Here is a 12,741-nt window from a genome sequence, read left to right as displayed (position 1 = left end):
GGGCCTATTGCATGTGCAAGGCACTGTAGAGGCCCTTTTCATATGCCAAATCTGAGTTTCAAAAACCAGTATTTACACATTTACTTTTTCAATTTAGTAAGTTATAAAATAGAACTGTTTGTCTTGTAACTTAAAGTCACAAGATGGTATTTTACATAATAAATACGTATTTAAAAAATACTGTAAACTACATACCTTCACCCAGGATTTTTCCAAGAATTAATAGATTCCTGTCAATCACAACATCTTCTAGTTTATTTTGCAGTTCCTCGCTGACTCCCAAGCTACGCACTATAAAGGAGTGAGAGTATGTATAAGAGCTGTCAGTATGCTCCCTTTCATTTGAATAGAATTAAAATTATATATACAGTTCTATGAAAGAGTTAAACATTTTCTTCATTTCATACCCGTGGCTCTCCTCACAAAAAGCCTATAATAAATGATCACAATTCTACTCTGATTAAAATGAGTAAAATGGATTCTTCAGTTCAAGATTAATTTCTGAAGGATTATTAAAATCAGAACCATGTTTCTCTTCCCACTATGCAGTAGCAGCAGCCAGCAAGCAGATTCCTGCAGGTTGGCAGAGTGGGGGTTTGGGGGGAGGTTGCCTTGATTTAAAGGAGGAAGAAAGATAGTCAAGGAGGCACTTTCTGGTGGAGTATTTGCTATTTTGTCCCTAACTATAATATAAAAAAGAGCCATGGGGTTACCTCCCCTGTCCCATGCCAGCAAAGGAGCCACAGAAACTATAGGAAACATTGAAAGAACTAGCTATTGTTCTACCTATAGTATATGGAACCTCATTATAATGATATAACAAGTGCTAAATTGGGCACCTGGGTGGCTCAGTAGGTTAAAGCATTTGTCTTCTGCTCAGGTTGTGATCTTGGGATCCTGGGACTGAGCCCTACAATGGGTCTCCTGCTCAGCAGGGAGTCTGCTTCTTTCTCTCCCCTGCTTGTGCTCTCTATCTCAAATAAATAAAATCTTTAAAAAAAGTGCTAAATTGAGGACTCAGGGGGTGGGGGAGTGGAAAATAAGATCTTCTATCTATAAGGTATCAGTATGCAGCACCAACAGTAAGTGTTACCAAGAAGAGGAATTAACCATCAATAACTCTTTGGCAAATGATTCAGTTTGCTCCATAGTTAAGGCATGAACAAAGCCTTTGAAAGAAAAAAATGTAGGTAATTAGGAAAGACACATTAGCTCTTAGAGAAAAAATTTCACCCAAATGGTCCTCTAATAAAGGAAAGAAATTGGTCTCAATGAAGAATTTTTTTTAAATATAAGAACAGATATCTAAAAGTCAAAACTTGTAAACTAGAAAAGTAAAAAAAAAAAACAAAAAACATTCTACCTCAAACGAGTTTTTGTTTTCATAGCACCTAGTATTCTATCATAGTTATATTTGTTTTTTGTTGTTGTTTTGTTTTTGGCAAATATCCAGAAGCTTGAATTTGATAAATATTTGGACATACTTTTTACACTATTTCTTTATTAATCAAGAACACAGCTGTCTGTTTATTCTCACTCTTCACACTAGAAGGCTCCAGTTTGATTCCTCAAAACTCAAACCATAATTGTTATAAAGTATGCTGGCAAATTGTTCTGAGTTGGTTGCCACAAAAAAGCAGGAAATAAGTTCAGAGATATGTCAACTGCTTTGCTGTTTTCTTTAAATCTCTGACCTCTAACCACATCTTCTGCTATCACTGTGATGAGTTCCTGTTTGCGGTGTTAGGAGTCTTGAACCCTGGCCACTTCACCTCAAGGCCCGCTCTAGATTTCCAGTAAACCAGCCACCAGGGAAGCACATGGTTAGGTATGACTATCTACTTGCTGGTTTCTGAAGACTTTTTGCATGTTAAAAATAACCATTCTTTGACTCCTTTGGCTTTTGTTAGAAACCTGTCAATTAACTTGTTCTTTCTTTGCTCTTAACTACTTTAGCTTTTATCAGAAAAAGGAAATGAAAGTTAACTTACAGGTAAGTTCAATGGCTCGCCGACAGAAGGACTTCTTTGCTATATAATTGACAACTAATTCGGAGTCCTCCTCTGTGAAGGCGTTCCTGGGTGAATAAAAATAAAGACATCTTATATTATTAAAAAAGGGCTCCCTGAACAGGTGCTGATTCTACAAGAATGTCACCAAACCACTGTCTGTTCAAACGCCTCTTTTATGACAAAGGCATTTCCCATTGGGAGAAATAGTTTTCTTTCCCTAGCTCTATTTCAGGCTTACTTGGTGAAATCAAAACAATTCTGTCCAAGTACTATCAAAAACACAGAATAGGGGCATCTGAGTGGCTCAGTCGGTTAAGTATCTCCCTTCGGTTAAGTCATCTTGGAGTCCTGGGATGGAGCCCCACATGGGGCTCCTTGCTCAGTTGAGGAGCCTGCTTCTCCCTCTCCCTCTGCCCCTTCCCCTGTTCATGCACTTCATCTCTTAAATGAATAAATAAAATCTTAAAAAAAAAAAAAAAAGAACACAGAACAACTGAGAAGTTCCCAATGGCCAAAGCTGTAACAGTCTGAGCAATAAAATAAACTAGTATTGGATTATAATCCAAAGTATAAAATGAATATCCACGAGTCCATACTACTATGATATGATTGAATGCATAAATGAGGTGTAGAGACAAAGTTTTGTAGAAGAACCCTAAATATTTTATGTGGATACTATGCCCTTCAAGGGTGAAGGAAGTAGAACTCCTCATCCTGGTAAGTGTGGGCTATGCTTGTTGACTTGTTTCCAAAGAGTACACTAAGGAAAGGGAGAAAAATAACTATGTCCTATTTAAGTGACAGAACTGATGCCAGAACCCAGCATCATATCTTCTAGTCTAGTGCCTTCCCCTCTGTATGCCAGGCTCCCTGCCACCACAGGGTTTTTGCATGTACTGTTCTTTCTGGCTATAATCCTCTTCCTTTTGTCTTTCACATAATGAATACCTGCCCCTTTTTAGATGTTAGTTCAGATCACTTCTGCAGGGAAACCTTTTTTGACTTTCTTAATGCAGTCAAATTCTCCCATCATACACTCTCACATTTCCCTTTATAAAATAAAGGATTTAACAGTTGCCATTTTATATTTATTTGTGATTACTGCGTGATTCTCCATTAACTGTAAGCACTCAGAAAGCAGGAGCAGTGCTTGCTTTGGTTCAGTCTTGTACCCAGGCTATCACCTAGGGGGCCTTCAATACATTTTACTGAGCTATCTTACAACTTTTGCAGAGGTTCTCTGTACCTGTTTCACTGTGAGCCACACCTTGACTCTGGGGTGCATTTCAGTCAACTCTATGTTCAGGATTTAGATCAGATTTTGTCATTTCTTTAAAACAGTCAGAATCTACATACTAAGATATAATAATGATAAGGATAGAGTTAGTAAGTACTGAAGGTACCCAACTCTTAAGACTAGGATGGGCACAAATAAAGGGTAGTCTAAAAAAAAAAAAAAAAAAGGGTAGTCTACCCTCCACTCTCAAGCCCCCCTCCATGGCAATGGAAAGTCCTGGAGTGGAACATTATAGTAGCATTCCTAAGATGTAGCAATGAACAAAAGTTGCTCAGCTCCCTCCAAAACAGAGTCACTCACTTTCCCTCACTCTGTCCCATTCTAGGCTGTCAACAACCTGCCTTTTACAGAATTCTTCCTCTGTCCCACGAGTGGTAAACTGGATTTCGTGGAAATTCAAATTCACTACAGAGGCACTGGAGTAGAAAACTGAGTCAGAAACAAATTTGCATACATACCCTTCTTTTCCTAGCTTGCCTTCACATGCCTGCCCATTTTTGTTGATACTGGACTACTGCTATAAAAGTCAGATGTAAAGAAAATCAGAACAAGAACTTCTTTTACACTTGAGTGTGAAAATATAAAGTTTTTCTCTATTAGAAAACTAACTGATCACTACAGAAAATGTATAAAATATAGCAAAAAAAGAAAACGTAGAATCGTCCACACTTATCCAGAATTGCTGATGCTTTGGTGAACTTCCTTCCAGCATTTTTATCTGTATATGTTTGGTTTTTTTAAAAAAAGATTTTATTTATTTATTTGAAAGAGAGAGAGAGAGAGAGAGAGCACAAGCAAGGGAGAGGGTCAGAGGGAGAAGCAGACTCCCCGCTGAGCAGGGAGCTTCACATGGGGCTCGATCCCAGGACCCTGGGATCATGACCTGAGCTGAAGGCAGCCGCCTGACTGACTGAGCCACCCAGGTACCTCATTTCATCTGTTTTTTTAAAAAAGAATTAGCATTATTTTGAAGTCTTCCAACTAAAATCCTCATTTTATGGCAAGTCAGTTTGAATACTGAAGGCCTATTAATGCTCTCCTCCATAAATGAGCCCCTTTTAAGGCCAGCTTTCACTGCTGGCTGCCTCTGTAGGACTGGCCTAGGCAAGGAAACTGCCTGCCCCCAGGATGGACATAAGACAGGGCACCCAGCTGGGCACAACATGAGGAGCTGAGCCAGCAGGAGAGGCATTATGAGTTGGCAATAACAAGCACATGATAACCCTAGGCAAAACATTTGAAGCTGGGACACTTACCCAAACTTTGTCTCCTGGATTCTTTTTCTGATGACCAGAGAAATATATAAAACTAATCCAATCAAAACAAATCCACAAAAGCAGCCAAGGATGATGAGCACAGGATCTGTATTGCCAGGTGCTGGGGTTGACGAGGGGGCAAAATCTACCCAGCCTAGTAAAATACCAACAGAATCAATAATTGAAAACATTTCTTTGAGATCTAGAATACATAAGACATGTTGGCTTGTAATAGGGAAAGAAGACAGTCAAAAGCTCTAGAACTTAGTCCTTTTATATTTTGTGATCAACATATGCAGGCAGTCCTCATCTGATGGTGCAAGCAGGGACCATGCACAGTGATTCTAATAATCACTGGGTGACTTCACATCAGTTATGAATGTGTAAGGAATTGAAAAACATGGTAAAACTCATATTTACTCATATTTAAGACACTAGAAATATTGAGAATAAAAAATTGCATTTCTTTGTAAAATACTGATCCAGAGTGATTTGAATAGTACTTATGTTCTTCTGGTCACATAACTTATGATATAGCAAGAATATATTTTCTATGCCCTGGAGAATTCTCATACTCCTTTCTGGGTTTGGATTCATTCCCAACATTTTACCCTTTATGTTTTCAATGTTGTGTTTTCAATGTTGTGAGAGTTCCTTTATATGAAGATTTTTGCTAGTTTAACTTCCTCGGGGCCATCTTCTTTCTGGCATAGCCACTTCGCTCACGTAAAGTCACCTTCACCGTGTTCCCTGGCTGCAGAGCTAGTCAATCAAATGGCAGCAGTGTTTGACTGCTGGTCAGTTGTGTCTTCCATAACTCCACATTCAATTCAAATTTCACTTCAACACTTACACTCTTCCTTTCTTTCCTGCACTTTCTTTGCTGCACTTTATCTTTGTTCACGGACTCTCTCTTTCAGTAACTTATTTTTATAAAGTCTTGTGTGGTGTGTTCCTGGGAGATAAGGAGGCAACATGGCTAGAGGTCTTACTAGATGCCTCTGAATAAGTTATTCAAATCACATGCATCTAGTAAGAGCAGTATCCAGCCACCGAGAGACTTTGAAACAACTGATAAGTCTAGCCATGAACACAATGTGCATCTGTTATTTATTTACATAGTGGTTTGTGGACTAGACAGCTAGAGGCGAAGTTTACACTTCACACAATTACTCACAGATAATACATGATGGTAACTCAAGTTCGGACCACGTGATTGGGAAACTAGTGTTATTTAACCAAATTGTGGTAGCTGAAATGTATGTATGTTGGAATCATGCAAAGCAAGGACTGCCGGAATAGCCCAGCTTTGTAGAATGTTTGAGTTTGTTATGTATAAAGGTGAAAGCTCTGTCTTCTTAAAGTCTGATTTTTTTTTTTTTAACCTGTGCCCTTAGAAGCAGAATCTTATCACCTCTGAATTTCTACCAGGTAGACACACCTTGCTTGCCACCACCAGTTACTACTACCACACAGCCCATGGGCTGCAGGAACTGTAAAATGGTTCCATTTCAGCATGTTTGAAGGTCACTAAAACACACAGACAGGCACTCAATGACTCACTCCCAAGTGCTGTCTGGTACAGGTACAAAAATCATATTTGGCAAGAACTTGTAAATACAAAAATCACATCAATAGAGATGCCTGTGGCATGGAGTTTATGACAGCAGTTTAATGGGGGAGTGAGAGTCAGAAAAGGTGGATCCATTGGACTACAGAAGCAAGTACAGTGTTTGGGGCCACGGGGGCACCATGGTGGCACCTTGCCAGAGGACACTCCAACAACACACAGAAGGCAGCACACAGGCTTGACCACTTAGCTCAGTGAGCCCAATGCCGTGTAAGGACAGCTTTGGTAGGCAATGATTCGTGTTCTGTACCAATTGATCACGAAAGACATTACCAAAGCTTGAGTGATTAATATCACAGGAAGCTTAAAACACAGGAAACAAACACTAGCACATAAATAAACAGAGCCCATTAAGAGTTCTACGGATGAGCCTCACTGCCTATCTATGTACACGGTCATGTAGACATCATTTAAACTAACCTCAGTAGGCCAAGTCCAATTTGGTATTCTGAAAGGACTAATAATCTTTGTCGTAACTTAATCCCATCAGTAGTAATGGTAGTGGGAGGACTCACAGGTCTCAGTGCTCTGGGGAGTGGTATATGAGAAAACTATCTTTATCACTGCAAAAATTTCCTTTGGTCTTTGTATATCATTCTTTTTTTTTTTTTAAGATTTTTTAATTTATTCATGATAGACATAGAGAGAGAGAGAGAGAGAGAGAGAGAGGCAGAGACACATGCAGAGGGAGGAGCAGGCTCCATGCAGGGAGCCCGACACGGGACTCGATCCCGAGTCTCCAGGATCATGCCCTGGGCTGAAGGCGGCTCTAAACCGCTGAGCCACCCGGGCTGCCCTTTGTTTATCATTCTTAACACCAGATGCCCCCGCCAACGGGTCACTGTTGCAATCAGAGCACCGCCCAGACTGACACATTCTATCAGCTGATAAGGAACCTGGCTCTCACCGTGTGGGGGGATGAACATTTTCACTGGGTCACTGAACGGCCCGACGCCCCCTTTGGTGATGGCAGCAATCCTCACTGTGCATGTCGCGTTGTGGACTTGAACAGAAATTTGAGCACGGCTGCCATTCTGGCCAACTTCTTCAGACAGCTCTTTCTGGGGGCAGAAAAGAAAGGAAGGGAGATGAAATTCTGAGGTGCCAAGGGGACGTCGCCTGCTTGCCCACAATTCTTCTGAGGGAAGTCGTCCCACCCACATCCCAGGGAGCAGCAGCTGTGGTTCCACCGCATCCCTTCCTTACTCAGGCCATAGTTAACCAAAAGGTGGGCAGGGATGCAGAATGAGCTTACAGCAACCTCAGGCCTTGGAGCCTGGGCCAACTAAGGCTATGAGGGCATGGCACTAAGAATGGTCAGTAAAGAATCCCCTGGAAGGGAAGAGCATGCAGCAGAGGCAGCTGGATGGCAAGAGTTAGGCTTAGGGTTAATGCCCCCCCTAGAGATCTCTGCCCTCAGAAAAACCACAGTATAAAGCCCAAGAGCCACACTGTACCTTGACATTGACTGCCTGCCAACTTTCCTGGAACCCACAGGCATGGGCTCCTGTTCCTTGCAATGATAAAAGTTTTGACTAAAATCTACTTTGAGGAGGACACTGATACTGGTTTTTTTTTTCCCCCTCCTGTGTGATACATGCACAATTTTCTCAATTTCCAAAAGTCTGGTTTCACTTTTACTTATTTTGGTTTATAACCACTGCCATGCAACATGTGCCATTAAAACATAGGGGAAATGATTTTTGGAAAAAGCAACAACAACAACAAGAGCACAAGAAACCCAAAACCAGGCTTGAGTGCTTATATAACACTTTCCCCTTTGCTTCCAAACTTCAACCATGCTGTCCTATGGTGTAAGAAACTAATTTTAAGTTGGGGGCTGGCTTTTCAAATGGGAACTGGAGGGCTGGTGAAGGTTGAAATGAGGCCCCCCCCAGGAACATGTCTTTAATCTCTGCATTTTGACAATCTGATTTCACAGAAACAAAGAGAGAAGTGTCATACGGTATGGGTGTGGATCACAATGAGGAGGGGCCTGGTTCAGGTGGCAACTTTATTCCCTGGTCACCTTGTCTCCTGTTGATCACTTCTAACAGTGGTGCAGGGTGCGGTCAGCTCAGCCCTTAGGGAGAAGGCAGTCCCATCGTTAATGACCAAGAGGGTACCTGGGTCAGCCGCCCAGAGATTTTCTAAATCTAGACAAGCAGTGATCATCAGGACTCAGAAATAACCTCAGACAAGGGATAAAAGGGGAAAACAGGGCTTTATAATTTTTTGTTTTTTCTATGCCACTGGGCTGCATGCCAAGGAGATCTGTCATTGATTTTTTTTATTAAGTCAACAAACAATAATTAAGATTTTTCTGTATATTTGGGCAATATCTTTTTTTTTTTTTAGACATACAGCATTTTATTTATGGCAAACCCAGTTTTGACTATGAGTTTGCTGGCATTCTCTATTTAATTTGGAGGGGACGAATCAAGTAGAGCCATTCCATGGTCCAAACGAGAGCTCTGCAGTGAGTCCAGCTGGCAGCTGAGAAATAACATGTCTACTACACAGTTTACTACCTAAAAGCTCCTGATAGTGCAAAAGATGTCATGCCTGGTGAGGGCCACTGAGCCTGCTTCCAGCTTCATGCTTTTCAACTGCCAGGATTCAAATATAAGACATCATTTAATCTTGAGTTATCTCAAGATTAAAGGACATGCATAATTGTGAAAGAATTAAATCCCCAGAAGAAGAAGAGGTACTCTAAAACAAAATTGTCCTTTGGGAAATAAATGTAACAGTAGTTGATAATATCTATTCACATAGGTCCTATAACTTACTATGAAAACTCAGAGAAGGAACTCTGAAATTTCTACCTCTCATTCCTTAAGTTATTAACAATGGTATCATCATGGTTGCTGGTGTCATCACTCTGAATCTTGAAGTACGGAAATGATGTCAGCCACTGCTTATAGCTAATATGTTTTGGAAATACATTAAAAAATTTCCCATTTGAGGGCTGGAGCTATAATGCTGAAGTAGTGATTAGAAAGATGGATGATAAATATTATAGTAGAGGTGTAATCATTTTCTCTAAGAATATCCTTAAATGATAGTTTATTTATTTATTTATTTTAAAAGATTTTATTTATTTATTCATGAGAGATACAGAGAGAAAGAGAGGCACAGACACAGGCAGAGGGAGAGGCAGGCTCCATGCAGGGAGCCCAATGGTGGACTTGATCCCGGGTCTCCAGGATCACACCCTGGGCTGAAGGCAGGCGCCAAACCACTGAGCCACCTGGGCTGCCCCTTAAATGATAGTTCAAAAATGATTCCTGTTTTTATTTATGTATTTATTTTTGAGAGAGAGAGAGACTACATGAGTGCTCAAGTAAGATGGGGCGGGAGGGGGGAGGGTTGGGAGCAGAGCGAGAGAGAATCTCAAGCAGGTTCCACACCCAGCATGAAGCCTGACACGAGACTTGATCTCATGACCCTGAGATCATGTCCTGAGCCGAAACCAAAAGTCAGATGCTTAACCGACTGAGCCATTCAGGTGCCCCCAAAATGATCTGTTTTAAAAAATGGATGTAATTTATCCATATTCTTTTGATGCCAAATATGTAAAGAGAGGTGTGACCATATCCATATCCCCAAATATTTATTTGTTTGTTTATTTATTAAGATTTTATTTATTTATTCACGACAGAGAGAGAGGGAGAGAGAGAGAGAGGCAGAGACACAGGCAGAGGGAGAAGCAGGCTCCATGCAGGGAGCCCGACGTGGGACTCGATCCCGGGTCTCCAGGATCACACCCCGGGCTGAAGGTGGTGCTAAACCCTGGGCCACTGGGGCTGCCCCCAAATATTGATTTTGATTTTGATTTTGAAATTTGACAAAGAAATCCATTTAAAACCAGACACAAGGGGATCCCTGGGTGGTTCAGTGGTTTGGCACCTGCCTTTGGCCCAGGGTGCAATCCTAGAGTCCCGGGATCGAGTCCCATGTCGGGCTCCCGGCATGGAGCCTGCTTCTCCCCCTGCCTGTGTCTCTGCCTCTCTATCATGAATAAATAAATAAAACCTTTAAAAAATAAAAAATAAAATAAAAAATAAAACCAGACACATGTAGGAGCCACTCCTATGTGTATTATCTCTCTTGATGTCAGGGTGCCAAGCACAGAAGGTGTGGTCATTTTCCTGGCATGAGGTGGTCAGATCCTGGGGCACACGCCATGGGCTATTACGTCTTTCTCATTCTGTGAGCTTTTCATCTTCAACAACAAAGGCCTGGAACCTCAAGGACTTAAAAATCTAAGAGCCTTTTCAGGTAATAATCAGATTTATAATATGATATCTGATTACAACTTTACCTACCCAGAAAACACGTGGACCGTGCTTGCTGGGGAAAGTAATAGCACATCTCTGGAGACACAATTTCTTTCTTCTCTTAAGAGGTACTAGAGTTAGGGCAACTGCAGAGGTATTGGTTTCCAGTTATCCAAAGACTTTAATATCTCCAACCAACTCTGTAAGAATTCACAGCTCTGTAATTCATAACTCTAATTTAGAATAAGGCCCAGGCCCATCCTATTGCCTCAAAGAATGGTGACATTCATGGGAAAGCACTGTGAGATAAAAGTTTCTGTCATCCTACAACAACAAAGGTGACTTGCTTAGCAGGCTTCACATTCACAGGGGTTTGTGCAAAACTTGCATCTTACTCTTCAAACATGCCCTGTTCCTATTTCTTTTTGCTAAGAGGCCACAGAGTAGAATTTAAGCAAGAGGCACTGTATTATGAAGAAAGCCAAGGGCATCTGGGAAGGAATAGTGGGCTCTGAAAAGCACTGGCTCTCAAGTCAGTCCAGCATGGGTTCTTACCCCATTGCTACCAATTCTAAGCTTTGTGACTCTGAGTAAGTTAATGAACATCTCTGAACTTGTTTCCTCAAGTAAACATTGAAAGTAATAATATCTTTCTCAGTGTTTTCTTAAGGTTTAAATGAATTCCTATAGGTACATCAGTTAGTGCACGGTCTGGCACACAGTAAGTAATCAATGGTGGTTATTATTATTCCTATACCACCTATAAAGTGCTCTATGTGGATCACCTTTCCCTTTCTGTGGTCCCTCTTACAGAAGTGACCTTGCAGTATCTTTCAAGTCTTGATACATGAGAGAAAATGATCAAGATTGTCTAGTTCCCCAAACCAAGAAGTTTATTTGACCGATTAAGAGAATTTATCTCCACTGTAGGTTTCTCCTCTAGACCAAATATCCCATCCATCCTTGATCATTCCTTGGGTTTCAGAAGTGTTCCAGACCCCTGGCTGGCCTATCCCACGAGAACCTCACTTAGTCCTCATACCTGAATGTGACAGAAGCTCAAATCCTCTGTGAGTGACAGGGAGCAATGAGAAAAGGAAGAGGCAGCGGGCACATGCCAAAATCCAGGCATGCATCTTGTCAGGAGGCAGTGGTCTAGGCCTGAGGAAGGAATCCTTGCATGTGCTGTGGCTTTTCTAGGTCTTTAAAGAGGTTACTTCTATATGTTGTGTTGTCTCTAGACCCGTAATAATCTGCTATGAAACTTTCTTCTGATCTAACATCTCTACCCTTTCCAAACACAATTAAGCCAGCATTAGAGCCACAATCCCATAATAATGAGCTTTGTAAGAATAACACATATAAAAATGAGCCTCTGTTTAACATATGGGCAATTCAGGGTCAAAATTAAACAGCCTTATTTACCAAAAAATGTCAGAGACTTAAACTTACCAGTATATACTGTGGATCTTCCAGAAAGGGGTATACTATACAATATTTTACAAACTTATTTGCTTGCTGAATTCTTTTCTCATGAAAGGTCTACAGACAACTTATAGGAGTGGGAATGGATGGGAAATACTACTCCAGACTCATCAAAAAGCTGTCCCATCACAGAGAGAAACTCTCCAGCTGGCATGGATATCACTCAGGTCCATGTATCAAGTCCAGCATCATAAATGCCTAGAAAACAAGGTCCTCTGCTCGGATGGTACAAAGATGAGCAAGACATGGCCCCAACCTTAAGGAGAATAGATTGCACTTGATCCCAACTTTTGGATCTTGAGCTTGGGTTTGGAATGCAAGGGATATAAAGAAAAATGGAAGAATAAAAGGTCAAGATATAGTAAATGTGCATACAGTAAATATCAGGAGTTTCCTAGTTTGAAAGTGATATACAGGGGGAGATAATAACCCACCCAAAGATAACTTCCAAGAAAACTCTGAAACTGCCTACAAAAAACCGCCTTTGTTAGAGTCACACCTGGGAATATCCTCCAAAAATATCCAATTCATTGCCTTGCACAGAGAAGATATACCTTTAGTTTCAGTTTTCTAAAAATGGAAATGAGAGGACAATTCTGAGATGAAGTTGTGTTTAACTCTTGCTCTCCTGAAATGAAGGGAGACAGAGGTGACGGGTACAGAGGTCATTTCAAACCTCACTTCGGGTAGGGGCTTTAGGGTTCTCCCAGGCTTGGCTTTTCTTGAGTGTTTTTATTTACCTCCAGTTGTGGTCCAGGAGCTTGAATCTTAGCTGCCC

The 12,741-nt window shown here is 41.1% G+C and overlaps 1 protein-coding gene across 1 annotated transcript in view; it reads right to left on the bottom strand.

Moving 5' to 3' along the window:
- Positions 1–12,741, bottom strand: part of MERTK (MER proto-oncogene, tyrosine kinase) — a 112,476-nt gene that overhangs the window by 24,434 nt on the left and 75,301 nt on the right. The window contains exons 9-12 of the mRNA XM_038561448.1: positions 7,103–7,256; positions 4,566–4,719; positions 1,992–2,077; positions 196–291 (exon numbers count right to left, since the gene is read on the bottom strand). Of these exons, the coding sequence (XP_038417376.1) occupies positions 196–291; positions 1,992–2,077; positions 4,566–4,719; positions 7,103–7,256 (490 nt within the window). The remainder of the gene's footprint in view (positions 1–195; positions 292–1,991; positions 2,078–4,565; positions 4,720–7,102; positions 7,257–12,741) is intronic.

This window comes from Canis lupus, chromosome 17, assembly GCF_011100685.1.
Source record: "Canis lupus familiaris isolate Mischka breed German Shepherd chromosome 17, alternate assembly UU_Cfam_GSD_1.0, whole genome shotgun sequence".
Classification (NCBI taxonomy): Eukaryota; Metazoa; Chordata; class Mammalia; order Carnivora; family Canidae; genus Canis; species Canis lupus.
The sequence above is the reverse complement of the archived record's forward strand: the minus strand, read 5'-3'. Positions and strand labels throughout refer to the sequence as shown.